The sequence below is a fragment of the Pithys albifrons genome, chromosome 6 (assembly GCF_047495875.1).
Source record: "Pithys albifrons albifrons isolate INPA30051 chromosome 6, PitAlb_v1, whole genome shotgun sequence".
In the NCBI taxonomy this organism is placed as follows: Eukaryota; Metazoa; Chordata; class Aves; order Passeriformes; family Thamnophilidae; genus Pithys; species Pithys albifrons.
The window spans coordinates 11,597,465-11,611,450 of NC_092463.1; the positions used below are offsets into that span (position 1 = coordinate 11,597,465).

General features: G+C 47.5%; 1 protein-coding gene across 1 annotated transcript; it reads left to right on the plus strand.

Moving 5' to 3' along the window:
* Positions 1–1,150: 1,150 nt before the first annotated feature.
* Positions 1,151–8,351, plus strand: HSP90AA1 (heat shock protein 90 alpha family class A member 1). The gene is made up of 11 exons (XM_071557491.1): positions 1,151–1,259; positions 3,001–3,159; positions 3,260–3,626; positions 4,103–4,236; positions 4,676–4,984; positions 5,451–5,616; positions 5,881–6,071; positions 6,206–6,353; positions 6,704–6,972; positions 7,096–7,429; positions 7,608–8,351. The coding sequence occupies exons 2-11, from the start codon at positions 3,001–3,003 to the stop codon at positions 7,715–7,717; spliced, it is 2,187 nt and encodes a 728-aa protein (XP_071413592.1). The 5' UTR covers positions 1,151–1,259; the 3' UTR covers positions 7,718–8,351.
* The last annotated feature ends 5,635 nt before the right edge of the window (positions 8,352–13,986 follow it).

A 13,986-nucleotide genomic window follows, 5' to 3' on the forward strand; every position in this document is an offset into this window, starting at 1 on the left:
ACCTGCGGCGTGAGAACCGCGGCTGTTTTCCCTAAGCAGGCGAAACGCGTTACCACAGCATCCCTGAGCCGTGATTCACCGGGCTACGCCCGGCAGGATCCTGCCCAGCGAGCCGGACCGGGGCGCGGTGCCACCTGCCCGCAGCCCCCCGGCACAGCCACACTCCTGCACAGTCACCTGCACAGACACACTCCTGCACAGACGCACTCCTGCACAGACACACTTCTGTACTCGTGCACAGCCACGCACCCGCACAGCCACACTCGCGGGGGCACAGCCACACTCGGGCACAGCCACACTCCTGCACAGTCACCTGCACAGACACACTCCTGCACAGACACACTTCTGTACTCGTGCACAGCCACGCACCCTCACAGCCACACTCGCGGTGGCACAGCCACACTCGGGCACAGCCACACTCCTGCACAGACACACACCGGCACAGCTGCACTCAGGCACAACCACACTCCTGCACACACTCCTGCACAGACACACTTCTGTACTCGTGCACAGCCACACTCGGGCGCAGGCACACTCGGGCACAGCCGAACACCCGCACTCCTGCACTCGCACACAGCCCCACACCCGCTCCCGCACACCGGCTACGCGGCGGAGTCGGGGGTTCAAACGGGGCAGAGAGGAGGCGGCTGCCTCCCAGCACCCCGTTCCTAAACTGTTCCCCCGAAAGGAAAGAGAGAACGCGGACTTTTCCAGGCCCTTCGCCGCCGTTTCGCGGGGGCGGGGGGGGGGGGATGGAGGAGGATTTGGTAGGATGGAGAAGGACACGAATATCGGGAGACTGAAGAGGGAAGGGCGGCAGCTCCAACCCCGCCCCCTTCTAGGACGTTCGGAGCGGCGCGCGGCAGCGGGTGACGTCACCCCCGCTCGCGCCGCAGCCGCGGGCCCCGCCCCCGGCGCCGGGCCCAGCCAATCGCTGCGGCCGGAGCGCGGCTGGGGGCGGGGGGCGGGCAGCTCGCGCCCATTCGCGCGCCGGCCCCGCGGCGCCTGTCGCGGACGGCCGCGATTGGCTGCGCGCCCCGCAGGCCCCGCCTACGCGTCACGCCCCCCACCACGCGCCCCGCGCCCCGAGGCCCCCCCGCGTCCGCGGTGAAGGTTCCCGATGGTTCTGGAAGGAGGCGGGTCCCGCCGTATATAAGGCGCGCGGGCGGCGGGGAGCGCGCACTAGCGAGGGCACAGCGGAGTGTGCGGGTTCTGTTGCAGCGTCGTCCGGGAGACCAGCGCCCCTTCCCCCTGCCAAGGTGAGCGGCGCAGGCGGCCGCCGGCGCTGTGCTAGGGGCGGATCGGCGCCAGGGAGCGTTTTCCAGCTGAATCCCGGGGCTGGGGGGCGCGGGGCTGAGGTTGTGTGCGGGGTGGGGATGGATGGGGTGCCGCGGGAGCCGCGTGGCGCAGGACGCGCTGCCCTCTGCGCACCGCTAGATCCTGGGAAAGGTGGGGGCTTAGAGAGTGCGGGGGCTCAGGATCTGTGTATTGCTGAAAAAGAGAGCGGTGCTGATGTTCCCAAGTGCGGTTTATTAAATCCACTTTCCGTTTTTGAAGTAAGGCGGTGGGGAGGGGCAAGAACACGGGTGGGGGGTAGCTTGTGGGGCGGGCGCTGTAGCGGAGCGGGGGAGCCGGGCTGGGGCCATAGGGGACGGTCAGGGGAGGCTGCTCTGCCCCGGGGTGCTCGCGGGGTGATCGGGAAGGGGGGGACTCGGCTCCGCTCGGCGCGGGGGCGGCCGGGACGGGCGCGCTCAATGAATGGGCGGCCGGCCATGAGAGCGCAAGATGGAGGAGCTGCGGTCCGGGAGAGCGGCGGAGGCGGGAGGGAAGGGAAGGAGCACGGGGGCGGGCTGGAGGAAGCCGAAAGCGGGAGGCGGAGGGGAGGGAAGGAGTGGAACGGAGGGAAGGGAAAAACAGGAGGGGAAGGAGCATGGCGGGGGAGGAGTGGGGAAAAGCAGTGGAGGAGTGGTCAGGGAGGAGGAAAGACGTGCAAGGGGGATAAGGACCGGCATAGGCGGGAGGAAAGGACTGGAGTGCCAGGAGGGAACGAGGCGGGGGTGGCGGGGGGCGCAGAGGGAGTAGAAGCGACGGGTGTAGGAGGGGAAGAGGAGGCAGAGCGGGCTCGGGGGGTGCTCACACCGCAGCCTCGGGCGGGGGGAGGCGCGGACGGGGAAGGCTCTGGCAGTTTCTAGAAGGTTGGCGGTGCCGGCGGGCGCCGGCAGGGGGCGCTGCGCGGCCGCTCCGCCCGCGGGCGCGGGGGGCGGTCCCGGCGGGTGGGGGAGCCCCGAGCGGGGGCGGCCCCGAAGCGCCCCGTTACCCGCTGGGGATGGAGCGAGCGGGGCGGCCCCGGAGCGTCCCGTGCCGCTGGGGATGCGGCGATCCGAGCGGGGTTAAGTTTTGCAGGGTTTTTAAGGGTGGGTGTTTCCCATGTAAGGCAGAAACGGGTCAGGCTAAGCCCGTGTGGGTGCGTAAGTCACAGCCGTGCATGACGTTTCCTAGACGTGATGGTTGTATGTGCAAAATACATGTGGACGTGAAGAAGATGCAATGCAGATAGAAGACCTTACGCTACTTGTGGATGACAAGGGGAAATAAAGGTCCTATATTAATTGCTAAAATAGTGGACGAGAGAGGAAAAAGTCCTGACTTCTGATCTGAGTGGTGCAAATCAAAGTTAATGTAAAGCAAATCTGTAGTTAGTCTTGTATGTAGTCTCTGCAGTCTTCAAAAAGTCTGAACTGTTAACGTATAAAAATAAGATCTGGGAAGGGGAGATTCTTAGTGGTTGTTTTTTTCCCTCTGGTGGTGAAACCACGTGGTTAAAATATGCTATCTTGGAAATAAGATCTGGAGTGCGAGTTTTTTTATGTTTCTCTAGTGCTGAAACCACGTGGTTGAAATACTTTATCTCAGATTGCCATTATTACTGCTTTCAAGGGAGAGTGAGTGTGTGTGCCAAGCTATTCTGGGACTGAACTTCAACTCCCTCTCTCCTCACAGATGCCGGAAGCTGTGCAAACTCAAGACCAACCAATGGAGGAGGAGGTGGAGACCTTTGCCTTCCAGGCTGAGATTGCTCAGTTGATGTCTCTGATCATCAACACTTTCTACTCCAATAAGGAAATCTTTCTCCGGGAGCTGATTTCCAATTCCTCAGATGTAAGTACCTGACGTGCTAGTCTGGTTTGTGATGTCATTAGTACTAATGAAATTTTTAGGAATAGTCAGGGAATGTTAAAGATTGCTTATTCTCTAACAGGCTCTGGACAAGATCAGGTATGAGAGCTTGACTGACCCAAGCAAGCTGGATTCTGGAAAAGAGCTGAAAATTAACCTGATTCCAAACAAGCATGACCGCACTCTGACCATTGTGGATACCGGCATTGGGATGACCAAAGCTGACCTGGTCAACAACCTTGGTACTATTGCCAAGTCTGGCACCAAGGCTTTCATGGAAGCCCTGCAGGCAGGAGCTGATATCTCCATGATTGGTCAGTTTGGTGTTGGCTTCTACTCTGCCTACCTGGTTGCTGAAAAAGTGACAGTGATCACCAAGCACAATGATGATGAGCAGTATGCTTGGGAGTCCTCGGCTGGAGGGTCTTTCACTGTCAGACTGGATAATGGTGAGTATCAAGTGTTTGTGTTTTGTAAAGATTCTTGACAATGGCACCTATTCAGTGCATTGGAAAAGATGAATGGGACAGATAAATGGGTAGTATCAGGCACAGACCTAGCTTGTCCTTCATCATTTAATTTAATGTAACTTAGTATGTAAAGGAATGCCCAAGTAAATGATCCATTATGCAAAGAAAATTTAAGGTTTCAAAACTTGCACGTGGAAATATTTCTGGAGAATTGACAACTACTCCACATGCAGAATCTTTAAAAATAACCCATGAACAGACCTGAGTATCTCCTAAGCTTACTTGAAATACGTAGCTGGGTATAGTAAGCTTTAGAAAGTATTGGTAAGGCAGTTTCTGTACACAAACTTTCATTTTCCTAGTAGTGAAAAAATTAATAATAGCAGTTTCTTTGTAAAGACTTTATCAGTATTCACTATGCTGCAGCAAAGTAAAACCTGCAAACTCCATTCTAGGTGAACCTCTGGGCCGAGGAACAAAAGTCATCCTGCATCTTAAAGAAGATCAAACTGAATACCTGGAAGAAAGGCGAATCAAGGAAATTGTGAAGAAGCATTCTCAGTTCATCGGCTACCCCATTACACTCTTTGTATGTATCTTTGAAGTTAATTACCACTTTGAGACATTAAAATTTGTGTAATGTAAGAAGGAGTTACTGATTCTTAGAGATGTTACATGGAGGCAGCTTGTGGGAAATGCAGTTCTGTTAATTAAAAATGCATTTCACAGAACTATGTAAGGTCAGTTTTTGAAGCCAGTAGTGTATCTGTCTCAGAATCATTAAATACATCTTGCTGTACTGTTGTAATGAAAGTAAATAGCAAGAAGTACCACATGAGAACCTGGAAATAGAATTGGGACTTGTCTCAGCATCAAGAGCGGTGGTTCTTTGAGTCCAGGAGGAAAGCTTCATGTCATGTTGATGCATTTTTTTGTTTTCTAGCTTTGTGGGACTGAGGGATAACTTTGAGAAGGGTTAATTATTTGAGTTACAGCTTTCTGAATGTAACTGCTGATCTCTTTGATAGGTGGAGAAGGAACGTGATAAGGAAGTGAGTGATGATGAAGCTGAGGAAAAGGAAGAGGAAAAAGATGAGAAGGAGGAAAAGACAGAAGATAAACCAGAGATTGAGGATGTTGGTTCCGATGAGGAAGAAGAAAAGAAGGATGGAGACAAGAAGAAGAAAAAGAAGATTAAGGAGAAGTACATTGATCAGGAAGAGCTCAACAAGACCAAGCCCATTTGGACCAGGAACCCAGATGACATAACTAATGAGGAATATGGAGAATTCTACAAGAGTCTAACTAATGACTGGGAAGATCACCTGGCTGTGAAAGTAAGTTCGTGTCTTCAGGCACGATTTCAGTTGCTGTTTGTGGATATATAATCTGTTAATATGCAGCACTGAAAGCTGTAATCTTGCTAGCCATGCTGCTGCACTCTGATTCACTGGCTACTGTTAAGGCTGCGATAATGTGAATAAGAGTGCAGTCAGTCAGTACAGATGCTGTGTCCAGAATACTGAGCTATTTGGGGTTTGTAGCTCAGTGTTGGAAAGGCCTTGTGCTAAAGGGAGTGGGTGAGATCTAATGGTCTTCTGTGTGCCTACAGTGGGGACCTTGTAACTGAACACAAATTTGATGTGTTTGAGAAAAGTGCTTGCTCCTGGCCTAGTGTCTGACTCTGCTGTTCATCTGAAATCTCCAGTGGTCACCATTTGTGTTCTGCTTTTGAAGAGCTGTTGAAAGGTCGTTGCAGTGGAAACCATGCGAGCTGACTAACCTGATGTTGCTTTCTCACAGCATTTCTCTGTGGAAGGGCAGTTGGAATTCAGGGCTCTCCTGTTCGTCCCACGGCGCGCACCCTTTGATCTGTTTGAAAACAGGAAGAAGAAGAACAACATCAAGTTGTATGTACGCAGAGTTTTCATCATGGACAACTGCGAGGAACTGATCCCTGAATATCTGAGTGAGTATAATTTTTGGGAAAATATTTCCTGAAAAGTTAGGGAAATTGCATACCTTGTGGTTTTCCTTTGGTATTTAAAGAAATTTGGGAGAGGGGGGAGTATTTGAGTCCTAAACAGCTGACAAGTATCTGAGAAGTTGAAGGTGGTGCTCTTTGTTCATGTTATCCTGAATTCTATAGAAACCATAATATTAAGTGGGCAGAGTTATTTCTAAGTAGTGTCTGGTAATGTTTAAGACTGACAAAGGTAATTCTATTCTCCAGATTTCATGAGGGGTGTGGTAGACTCTGAGGATTTACCTCTGAATATTTCTCGTGAGATGCTGCAGCAAAGCAAGATCCTGAAAGTGATCCGGAAGAACTTGGTCAAGAAGTGCTTAGAACTTTTTACTGAGTTGGCTGAAGACAAGGAGAACTACAAGAAGTTCTATGAGCAGTTCTCCAAGAACATCAAGGTCCGTAGTCCCTCTGCTTAGCAATACTGACACTGGCAGCTGCAGATCCTTGTTAGGCCTGAAGTGCTAAATTACTGCAGTTCAGTATTTACCTAAAGGAACCATTTAGTATTGGGTTTTTTCTTCTTTTGTAGCTTGGCATCCATGAGGACTCCCAGAACCGCAAGAAGCTCTCAGAATTGCTGAGGTACTACACATCTGCATCTGGTGATGAAATGGTGTCTCTGAAGGATTACTGTACTCGAATGAAGGAAAACCAGAAACATGTCTACTACATCACTGGTGAGTTGGGAATTGAAGTGGTCAGTAAATGCAGGTACATAATCGGGTTAGCTTTTTGGGCACATGTAAATGCTGTTAAAAGGGCTTCCCAGTGTCCTTGCTTGGCAAGAGTGGGAAATGTCTCTTAATCTGGCAGTCCAGGAAATGCAAATGCACTTCCAACCAGGAGAAGAGCGCTAGAAGGTGGGGTGTGAGTTTAAAAGGCTTGAGTTTCTTTGGACTGTGCTCCGTTTTTTTCCTCTGTGGTATGTACATGAAGGACCACAGGTGTTGCATTAGGCCCATCAGAAGACAAACAAGCCTGCTCTGTTAGTGCTGAGTCTCAGCTATGGTGTCCTTGTTTCTTGAAGGTGAGACAAAGGATCAGGTGGCCAACTCTGCATTTGTGGAGCGCCTTCGCAAGCATGGGCTGGAAGTGATCTACATGATTGAGCCCATCGATGAATACTGTGTGCAGCAGCTGAAGGAATTTGAAGGCAAGACCCTGGTTTCTGTAACAAAAGAGGGTTTGGAGCTTCCAGAAGATGAGGAAGAGAAAAAGAAGCAGGAGGAGAAGAAAGCCAAATTTGAAAACCTCTGCAAAATAATGAAAGATATCCTTGAAAAGAAAGTAGAAAAGGTAAATAGTAGTACTCAGTTTGTCTGTAACAAGTGCTGAGATCTGAAATTAACTTGGAATAGATACATTGTAATTTAAGCACTTATAACAAGTATGAACTTGGTTTTGTATGCCCTTTTCTAGGTGGTTGTGTCCAATCGTTTAGTTACTTCTCCGTGCTGCATTGTAACAAGTACATATGGCTGGACTGCCAATATGGAGAGGATCATGAAGGCCCAGGCATTGAGGGACAACTCCACAATGGGATACATGGCAGCAAAGAAACACTTGGAGATTAATCCTGATCATTCCATCATTGAAACACTGAGGCAGAAAGCAGAGGCTGATAAGAATGACAAGTCTGTGAAGGATCTTGTCATCTTGCTGTATGAGACAGCACTCCTGTCCTCTGGCTTCAGCTTAGAAGACCCTCAGACACATGCCAACCGTATTTATAGAATGATCAAACTTGGTCTGGGTAAGTTACAAGTCTGTCCTGGCTCCAGCAAACTCTGGGTGTGGTCACATGCCCCCCTTCAGGGTGTACTGTCTAGAGATGTATTGAAAGGGGGGGAACTCAGATAACTGAAGTGCTGTGGGTAATAAAGGTTTGAGCTGTGCCACCAGCACTAACGGGTGGTGTGTTCCCTGCACAGGCATTGATGAAGATGACACTGCTGCAGAAGAAGCCAGTCCAGCAGTCACTGAGGAGATGCCACCTCTTGAAGGAGATGATGACACATCACGCATGGAGGAGGTGGATTAAACCGGTTTACAGGAACTCATGAATGTTTCCTTGGCTAATATGAATAAGTTATATTTTGTATATTATGAATGTTACCTGCCAAAAAAAAAATCTTTCGACACTTTGTCTGCATTCCCTCTTTATATTTATTTTCAAAGATGTTCTACCTTTATTTTTGTTACATTGCTTTTTCAGCTGATGTGAGATACAAATGCCATTGAGGGAATATTTTCTTTAACACTGTACAACCCTAAACAGGCAAGTAAGGAGTAGTTTTTTCTGTCTGTATTAGCTGGTTGCAGGTGGCAGGGTTTTTGACTTATTCTTAATTGCCAGAAATGTGGAAAGAAGCAACGAAGATGGGATGACATCAGGATGTTCAAGTTTGTTTAGTGTTATACAGCTCTTCAACTCCTGTCTTTAACATACAGTACCTAGTAACTAGGTATCTAGGAGAGCTGGAATTCTTTGGGAAGCTTTAACCCTTCTGCTCCTAACAAGTTCTTGATGTTTAAAGTTGTTTTTTATACTGTTCAAGGATTCTGGATTGCACTCTACCATAGAATAGAATCCACTGTAAATCTCTTGTGACTTATGCAACTCTGCATGTACAGTTCAAACCTAGAACTGTAAGAATAAAAGTGTTAAGAATTGAGTTGTCTCACTGAGTTGTCTGTTAACATTGAAACACAATGTGCTCAGTCCATACCCAGCAGCAGCAGCTGCTGTCCTGTTACATGTAGCAATAGCATGTGCTGGGCAGTCACTGCCACATAAAGCAGAAGACTTCTAATTAGGAGCTTGACAATTTCAATCTTTAAAAAACTGGTGGGGTTACTCTTAACTCCTGTTGATCTCCATCAGCAATTGTGCTGGCATCTTGGCCTGATCCATCAGTCTGCATTGAGGTGACGAAGTTTTGGCATGAAAAAATTAAATAATTGCACATTACATAACCTGCCATGAAACTACTTGCCTTTCGAGGGAGGAGTGGAAAAAAATCAAGTTCGTAGTGTTCAGCAATTTGCCCTTTACATTACCTTTGGTCTTCACAGCTGGGAGTTCATGAACTTGGTAGCAACGAGGACAGGGAGTAGGGGCAAGTGTTTGGAGTACCTTGTCCTGCTCTTGCACAAACCTTGATTCAATTTTGTGTTCCTTTCTGTCCTTTGTGATACTTGAGCTCCCAATTTAAAACAGTTAATGTATGATGAAGGTGGGGTGATTATTTTTCTTTTTAAAGGTTTAAGACGCCAAGTTTTTGTGGTATTTCACAGGTACCTAAAAACCTGTTGGCACAAGCTCTGACAGCCTAGGGAGGCAGTGTCAAAGCAGCACTCGGGGAGTGGCAGGGCTATCCCTGCTTTATGCATAGGAGGGGGTTGTGGAGACACTAATGTGGATTCGGTAGCTGATGAAGTCAGTGGCCTTTGGCCAGTTGCTTGAAGGTGGTATTTCTCCATGCCACTGTATTAGACTGACATGGCTTAAATAATTGCAAATAATTCTGAATTCTTCGAAATGAAATTTAGCAGCATGAAAATAGGAATTGCTTCAGTGCTGTTCACAGAACTCCTGGAAGTTACTGTGTTTGAAGGCTTGTTTCCTCTGCCCTCTGGCTGCTCCACTGAAACTGATCTGTACTCTTCAGACCATAGTTATGTTTGGATCAGGTTTTACTCTTGAATAGGGAGATACAGTAGAAATAAGGAGCGGGTAGGTGCCACTTGCCTCAGATGGCTCAGAATCTCGGTTTCTGCAATGAAACTTGCATGTAAAGATATCTTTCTCCCACAGTTCCCAGTGGTTTACACATTCACACCCCCAAATTCTGTCACTGAGATTGTTCAGCTCTTGGTGACTAAAGGCACATGTAACTATAGGTGAGTCATTTTATCTTCCACACCTCACGTTCTGTGTCATGACTTTACACGTCCAAAATCACTTCAAATTACGGTTGTCAAACGCAGAAGAGGTGGGGCTGGTGCTTGCCCTGGCAGTGAAAGAAGTGCTGTCCAAATGGATGTAATTTTGTTGGGCAGTGAGGCAGATGTTCCCTCAGCTCTGCCTGGGGCCTGGGTGAGAAGTGCTTGAACTTGTCAGAAACTGTTTGTTCTGTTTTTGCAGCACAGCTAGGATGAGATTTTCTTCATGTGTTCCATTACCAGCTCTTGACAGCAAAGAGTACACTGTTGTAGTAACAAACACATCAAATCAGGTTGCAGTAAGTGAAGTTGCAGAGTTACAAATGCACCAGCAATGACTTGCAGTTTGGTGAGTGGGTGAAGGAAGCAATGATCATGAGGAAAACGCTACCACTGAGGTGATGCTCATGGGAGGGCAATTTCAGCTTTCTTTAGACAATTGCTTCAAGGGCTCACTGTCAGAAGTTCTGATTCACTAGTATTTGTACCAAAATGAAGCAAGTGGATTTTAAGGTATTGGGTGACTTGTGACTGAAAACACTTTGATGAGATCTTTTACAAATGGTGGAAATACCTTCCAATTAGTAGGTTGGGAGTAAAAATTTACAGTGACAAAAGATTTTGAAGGCAGACTTTTCCACTTGGCCAGGGAATTTATGGCTCAGGGCTTTACGTCCCTTGGAAAATAATGTACCTGTTGGAGAAAATTCAGGTGAATCTTGAGGATTATTCTCCAGTATTTCTTGCCCTGAGAATGTGTTGGTGTTTTGAGTCATTTTCTGCATTAGACTGAGCAGTCAGACTGTAGATGTTGGGCACAGGACATGATGACAGTGGGTTTTGCTTTGGCACTGTGTGCAGAGCTCCTCTCATTTCCCATGTTTTTGCTGAAATGCATTTTAGGAAATAGGGTCACAATTACCAAAAGTTCTTTTGCTCAGCTACCCGTTTTGGCAGGTTCATGGTCTTTGTTTCTCACATTTTTTATTGTTTCAACAGTAGCTGGAAGGTTGCAGAGCACCACAGAAGAGTTCAGGAAAGGCTGTGCCCCAGTAACCACTTCAGTTCTCTTCAGGGCCAGTGTTGTTCAAGGCTCACAAGGTCATTTCTACTAAGCAGAAAAATAACAAAGTTCAGCAAAGGGTTGTGTACTGATAGTAGAATGTTTCTCCCCCTCTGAGCTGCAGGACAGTGGAGCCAAGCACTCTGAATCTGTGATTACAGTAACACTTGGCACAGCCTGCATGCTGAATGCAGAAGTACTGAGTTCTGCTGCTTGCTCTGGGAGGAACCCCATGCTGAAGGTGTTTTGGATTTTTGAGCCTTGGGAGCTGAAGTGCTGGTGCCCTTGTTGCTCTAGGAAAAGGCTCCCACCACTTTGTGTGGAACAGGCTGAAATTTGGATGACAGTAGAAGACAAAAATTGCTTTCCTTGTCCTGGAAATTGCAACAGTTGGCTGAACCAAATGGGATTCCAAATGTCACAAGAAAAGGAGCAGAAAAATTACAAGTGTAAACTGTGTGCTGTGGTGGATGTGGGAGGGAACTGTGTTTGTTTCTGAAACAAAAATGCATCTTGAATGTGCTATTGATAGCCCACATAAACACTGTTATTTACAGCATTCATGGCCAGATGTGTGTCTTGCCAGTGAAGAGTTTTTTCAGGTATTTTGCATTAATTTACTGCTCTAACTGTGAAATGTTCAGTCTATCATGTTTCTAGTTTGCATTTGGAGGTCTTAATTTGACAGCAGAGGCCTTGGCAATAGATCATTTCAGGTGGTCTGCCTGTGCATAAATAAAACTTCTATCAGGTGTTGCCAAACAGTCTGGGCACCCTGAAGGAGGAGTGACCTGAGTGGCAGAGCTATACATTTCTAATACTTTGTTACATACTGGTCTTGTTTAAATGTTCTTTGTTTCCAACCAAGCAAACCTTACCTGGGAAACATCTGAGTAAGTCATAGTGGACAGGGAAAAGTGATTTCAGACAAATATTAGTTTGTTTTGTAGCAAACTGTATAATTAGGAAGAACTGGTGAATAAATAAAGCCACCCTGAGCATGACTGGTCCAAGCAGGAGTGGATCTGTCAGAGACTCGAGTGCTCAGTGCCCACAGCACAGTGGTGTGAAGAGGAGACAGAGACCTGCATTCTTTTGAACCAATGTGCTGTTTTGATGAGGGAGAGGGGAGTGTGGGGCAGAGTGTTTATCTTCACACTGTGCAGAGTTCTCCTAATTAGAACCCTTAGCCAAGCATTTCATTATTAGGGCTTTAAAATGGACAAGTACAATTTCCAAGTATATTTCACTGTAATTTTTCCTTTCCTATTTATGAGAGGTTGTAAATTAACATTGTTGAGTAATCTTTCTGAATTAGGAAAAAAACATAGTCCATAACAGTTTTAAAGAAAAAACTTTTTTTTTCCCTGAGGAGAGGCCTTTCAGTGTACTGTTCCACTAGTTTTTTCCTAATGCAGTATTTAAAAAGCTGTTGACAAGCTTCTGTTGAAAAGTATGTTAGTTTAGAAGATGTGTAGAGTGATTTATGAAACAATAACAGTGATAGTCTCTCCTGCACAGTGCCATGAGGGTTGTGCTCTACTTGCTCAGACGTTCTCCAGTGTTCCTGCTTTGCTCTGGCAGACAGTTCTGTGCACTGGAAGTCTGCAGGAAACCTCTCACCCAGACACTTCTCAGTGATTCCGTTGGTGGGAAATGGACCTGGCAGCACAGAACTCGCCTGGCTCACTTGAAATCACTTTATTTTAGTTTTTGGATGCTCCCTACAGTTGCTCAGAGGATGGATCACTTCACCCAGGCTGCAGTGGGAATGTCACTTGCGGCAAACATCAGAAAGGAGCTAAAGCTCTGCTGATGCACAGTGTGCCAGAGGCAGAAGGTTTGGGAGCTGTTAGCCCATTAGAAGATCCACAGCTTACTCTTGCACCTGGAAACTTAGCCCTGCCAGTTACAGAGTCCCCCAGTGATATTTATGTGGAACTGGAAAATTATTTTCAAACACCAATGGAAATAATTGGTAAGGAGACAGCTGCTTTTCCATCAGAACCAGAGGAATCATTTGAACTGCCTCAGAAATCTAGATCTGCAGCCCTGGATGCTTGAATGCCTTTCACCCATGGAGACCAAGCCTTCAGGACCTGTGGGATTTCTGGAGAACTCATAACTGCTCTGCTCTGTTGTTTGACTGTAACTCTGCTGCCCAGCCCTGCCCAGATGGGCTCAGACAGCAGGTTCACTGTGAGCCCTGGCCTGTGCTCACCCTCACAGTCCCCATTTCATCTGCAACTCCTCACAGACTGACCATTCTCTGGAGCCTGGGCCTTGTTGCCAACAGCTGTTGCCTGTGAAGCATCAGTATCTAATTTTGGGCAGGCTTTTGTGGGAGTAATGACTCCCAGCTGTCTGTTTGGATGAAGGATCATGGCCATTTGCACTCATTGAGCTCAGCTGGCACTCCAGGCACCAACACAGAGCTCCTCAGCTCCCACCTCGGCGGTGGGAGGTGCTGGGGCATAAGTGAGACTTTTGGCTTCTCTGTTTTGTTTTGAAAATGGTTGGAGAATCTGAAGGGGGAAATCATCATCAGATGATCCTGGTCTGGGAAGAAAAGAGGTGTAAGTGACAGGATCTAGCTTGGCTGGAGGCAGAAGTGGGATGGGAGGGAGGCTTGTGGGGTTTGTGAGCTCTTGTCACTGTCAGCTCTGCAGGGACTTACTTCTGGTGCCTTTTCAGTGTGAAAACTCACTGCTGGCTTCAGAGTGAGATGTTTGTTTTACTGAGGTTTTTATATTTATTGTAAAGTCAATCTAAAGCAGTAATACCCTCTGCATTGTGCAGATATATGCAAGAAAGCCAGTTAGAAAGGAAATAACAGGAAGAAAAGGAACATGATTTGGAATAAGTAATTCCTCATTTCCTATAAAAAGGGTGACAGGAAAGAGAATGTAGATGCAGCCTTTAAAGGGTAAAATCAGATTTGATTCATAGTTCTCCAGTAACTCTGAAAAAATACTATCCCTGGTATTTAAAACAGCAAAATTGTTTTTCTTTTCTCGGTGAGCAATGGCAGGTAAGGATGGCAGTACCCAATCACACAGGGTGGATTGTAAGTGATTAAGAAGGATGCTTCGTGTGTCCACCCACTGCAATCCTTTCAACACAGGGGAGATAATCTGCTCCAGCAAATGTCAGGAAGATCCATCTTTGAGTGCCCTGTCTGTGTCTGCAGGGCACAGGGGGTTCCCTTGGACTGTGGACTGGCTTCTGTCAGCCCGAGGGGCTCGTGAAGGAAATGCGGGTATAGAAAATAAATTGGTGAGAGCAGAGTGGGAGTGTTTGCA

Excerpts from the sequence above, each read along its gene's own strand:
- HSP90AA1 (XM_071557491.1), top strand. The coding sequence starts at position 3,001 with ATGCCGGAAGCTGTGCAAACTCAAGACCAACCAATGGAGGAGGAGGTG. Across the intron at positions 4,985-5,450 it reads AAGATCACCTGGCTGTGAAA|CATTTCTCTGTGGAAGGGCA; the intron begins GTAAGTTCGTGT and ends GCTTTCTCACAG. Across the intron at positions 6,973-7,095 it reads TTGAAAAGAAAGTAGAAAAG|GTGGTTGTGTCCAATCGTTT; the intron begins GTAAATAGTAGT and ends GCCCTTTTCTAG.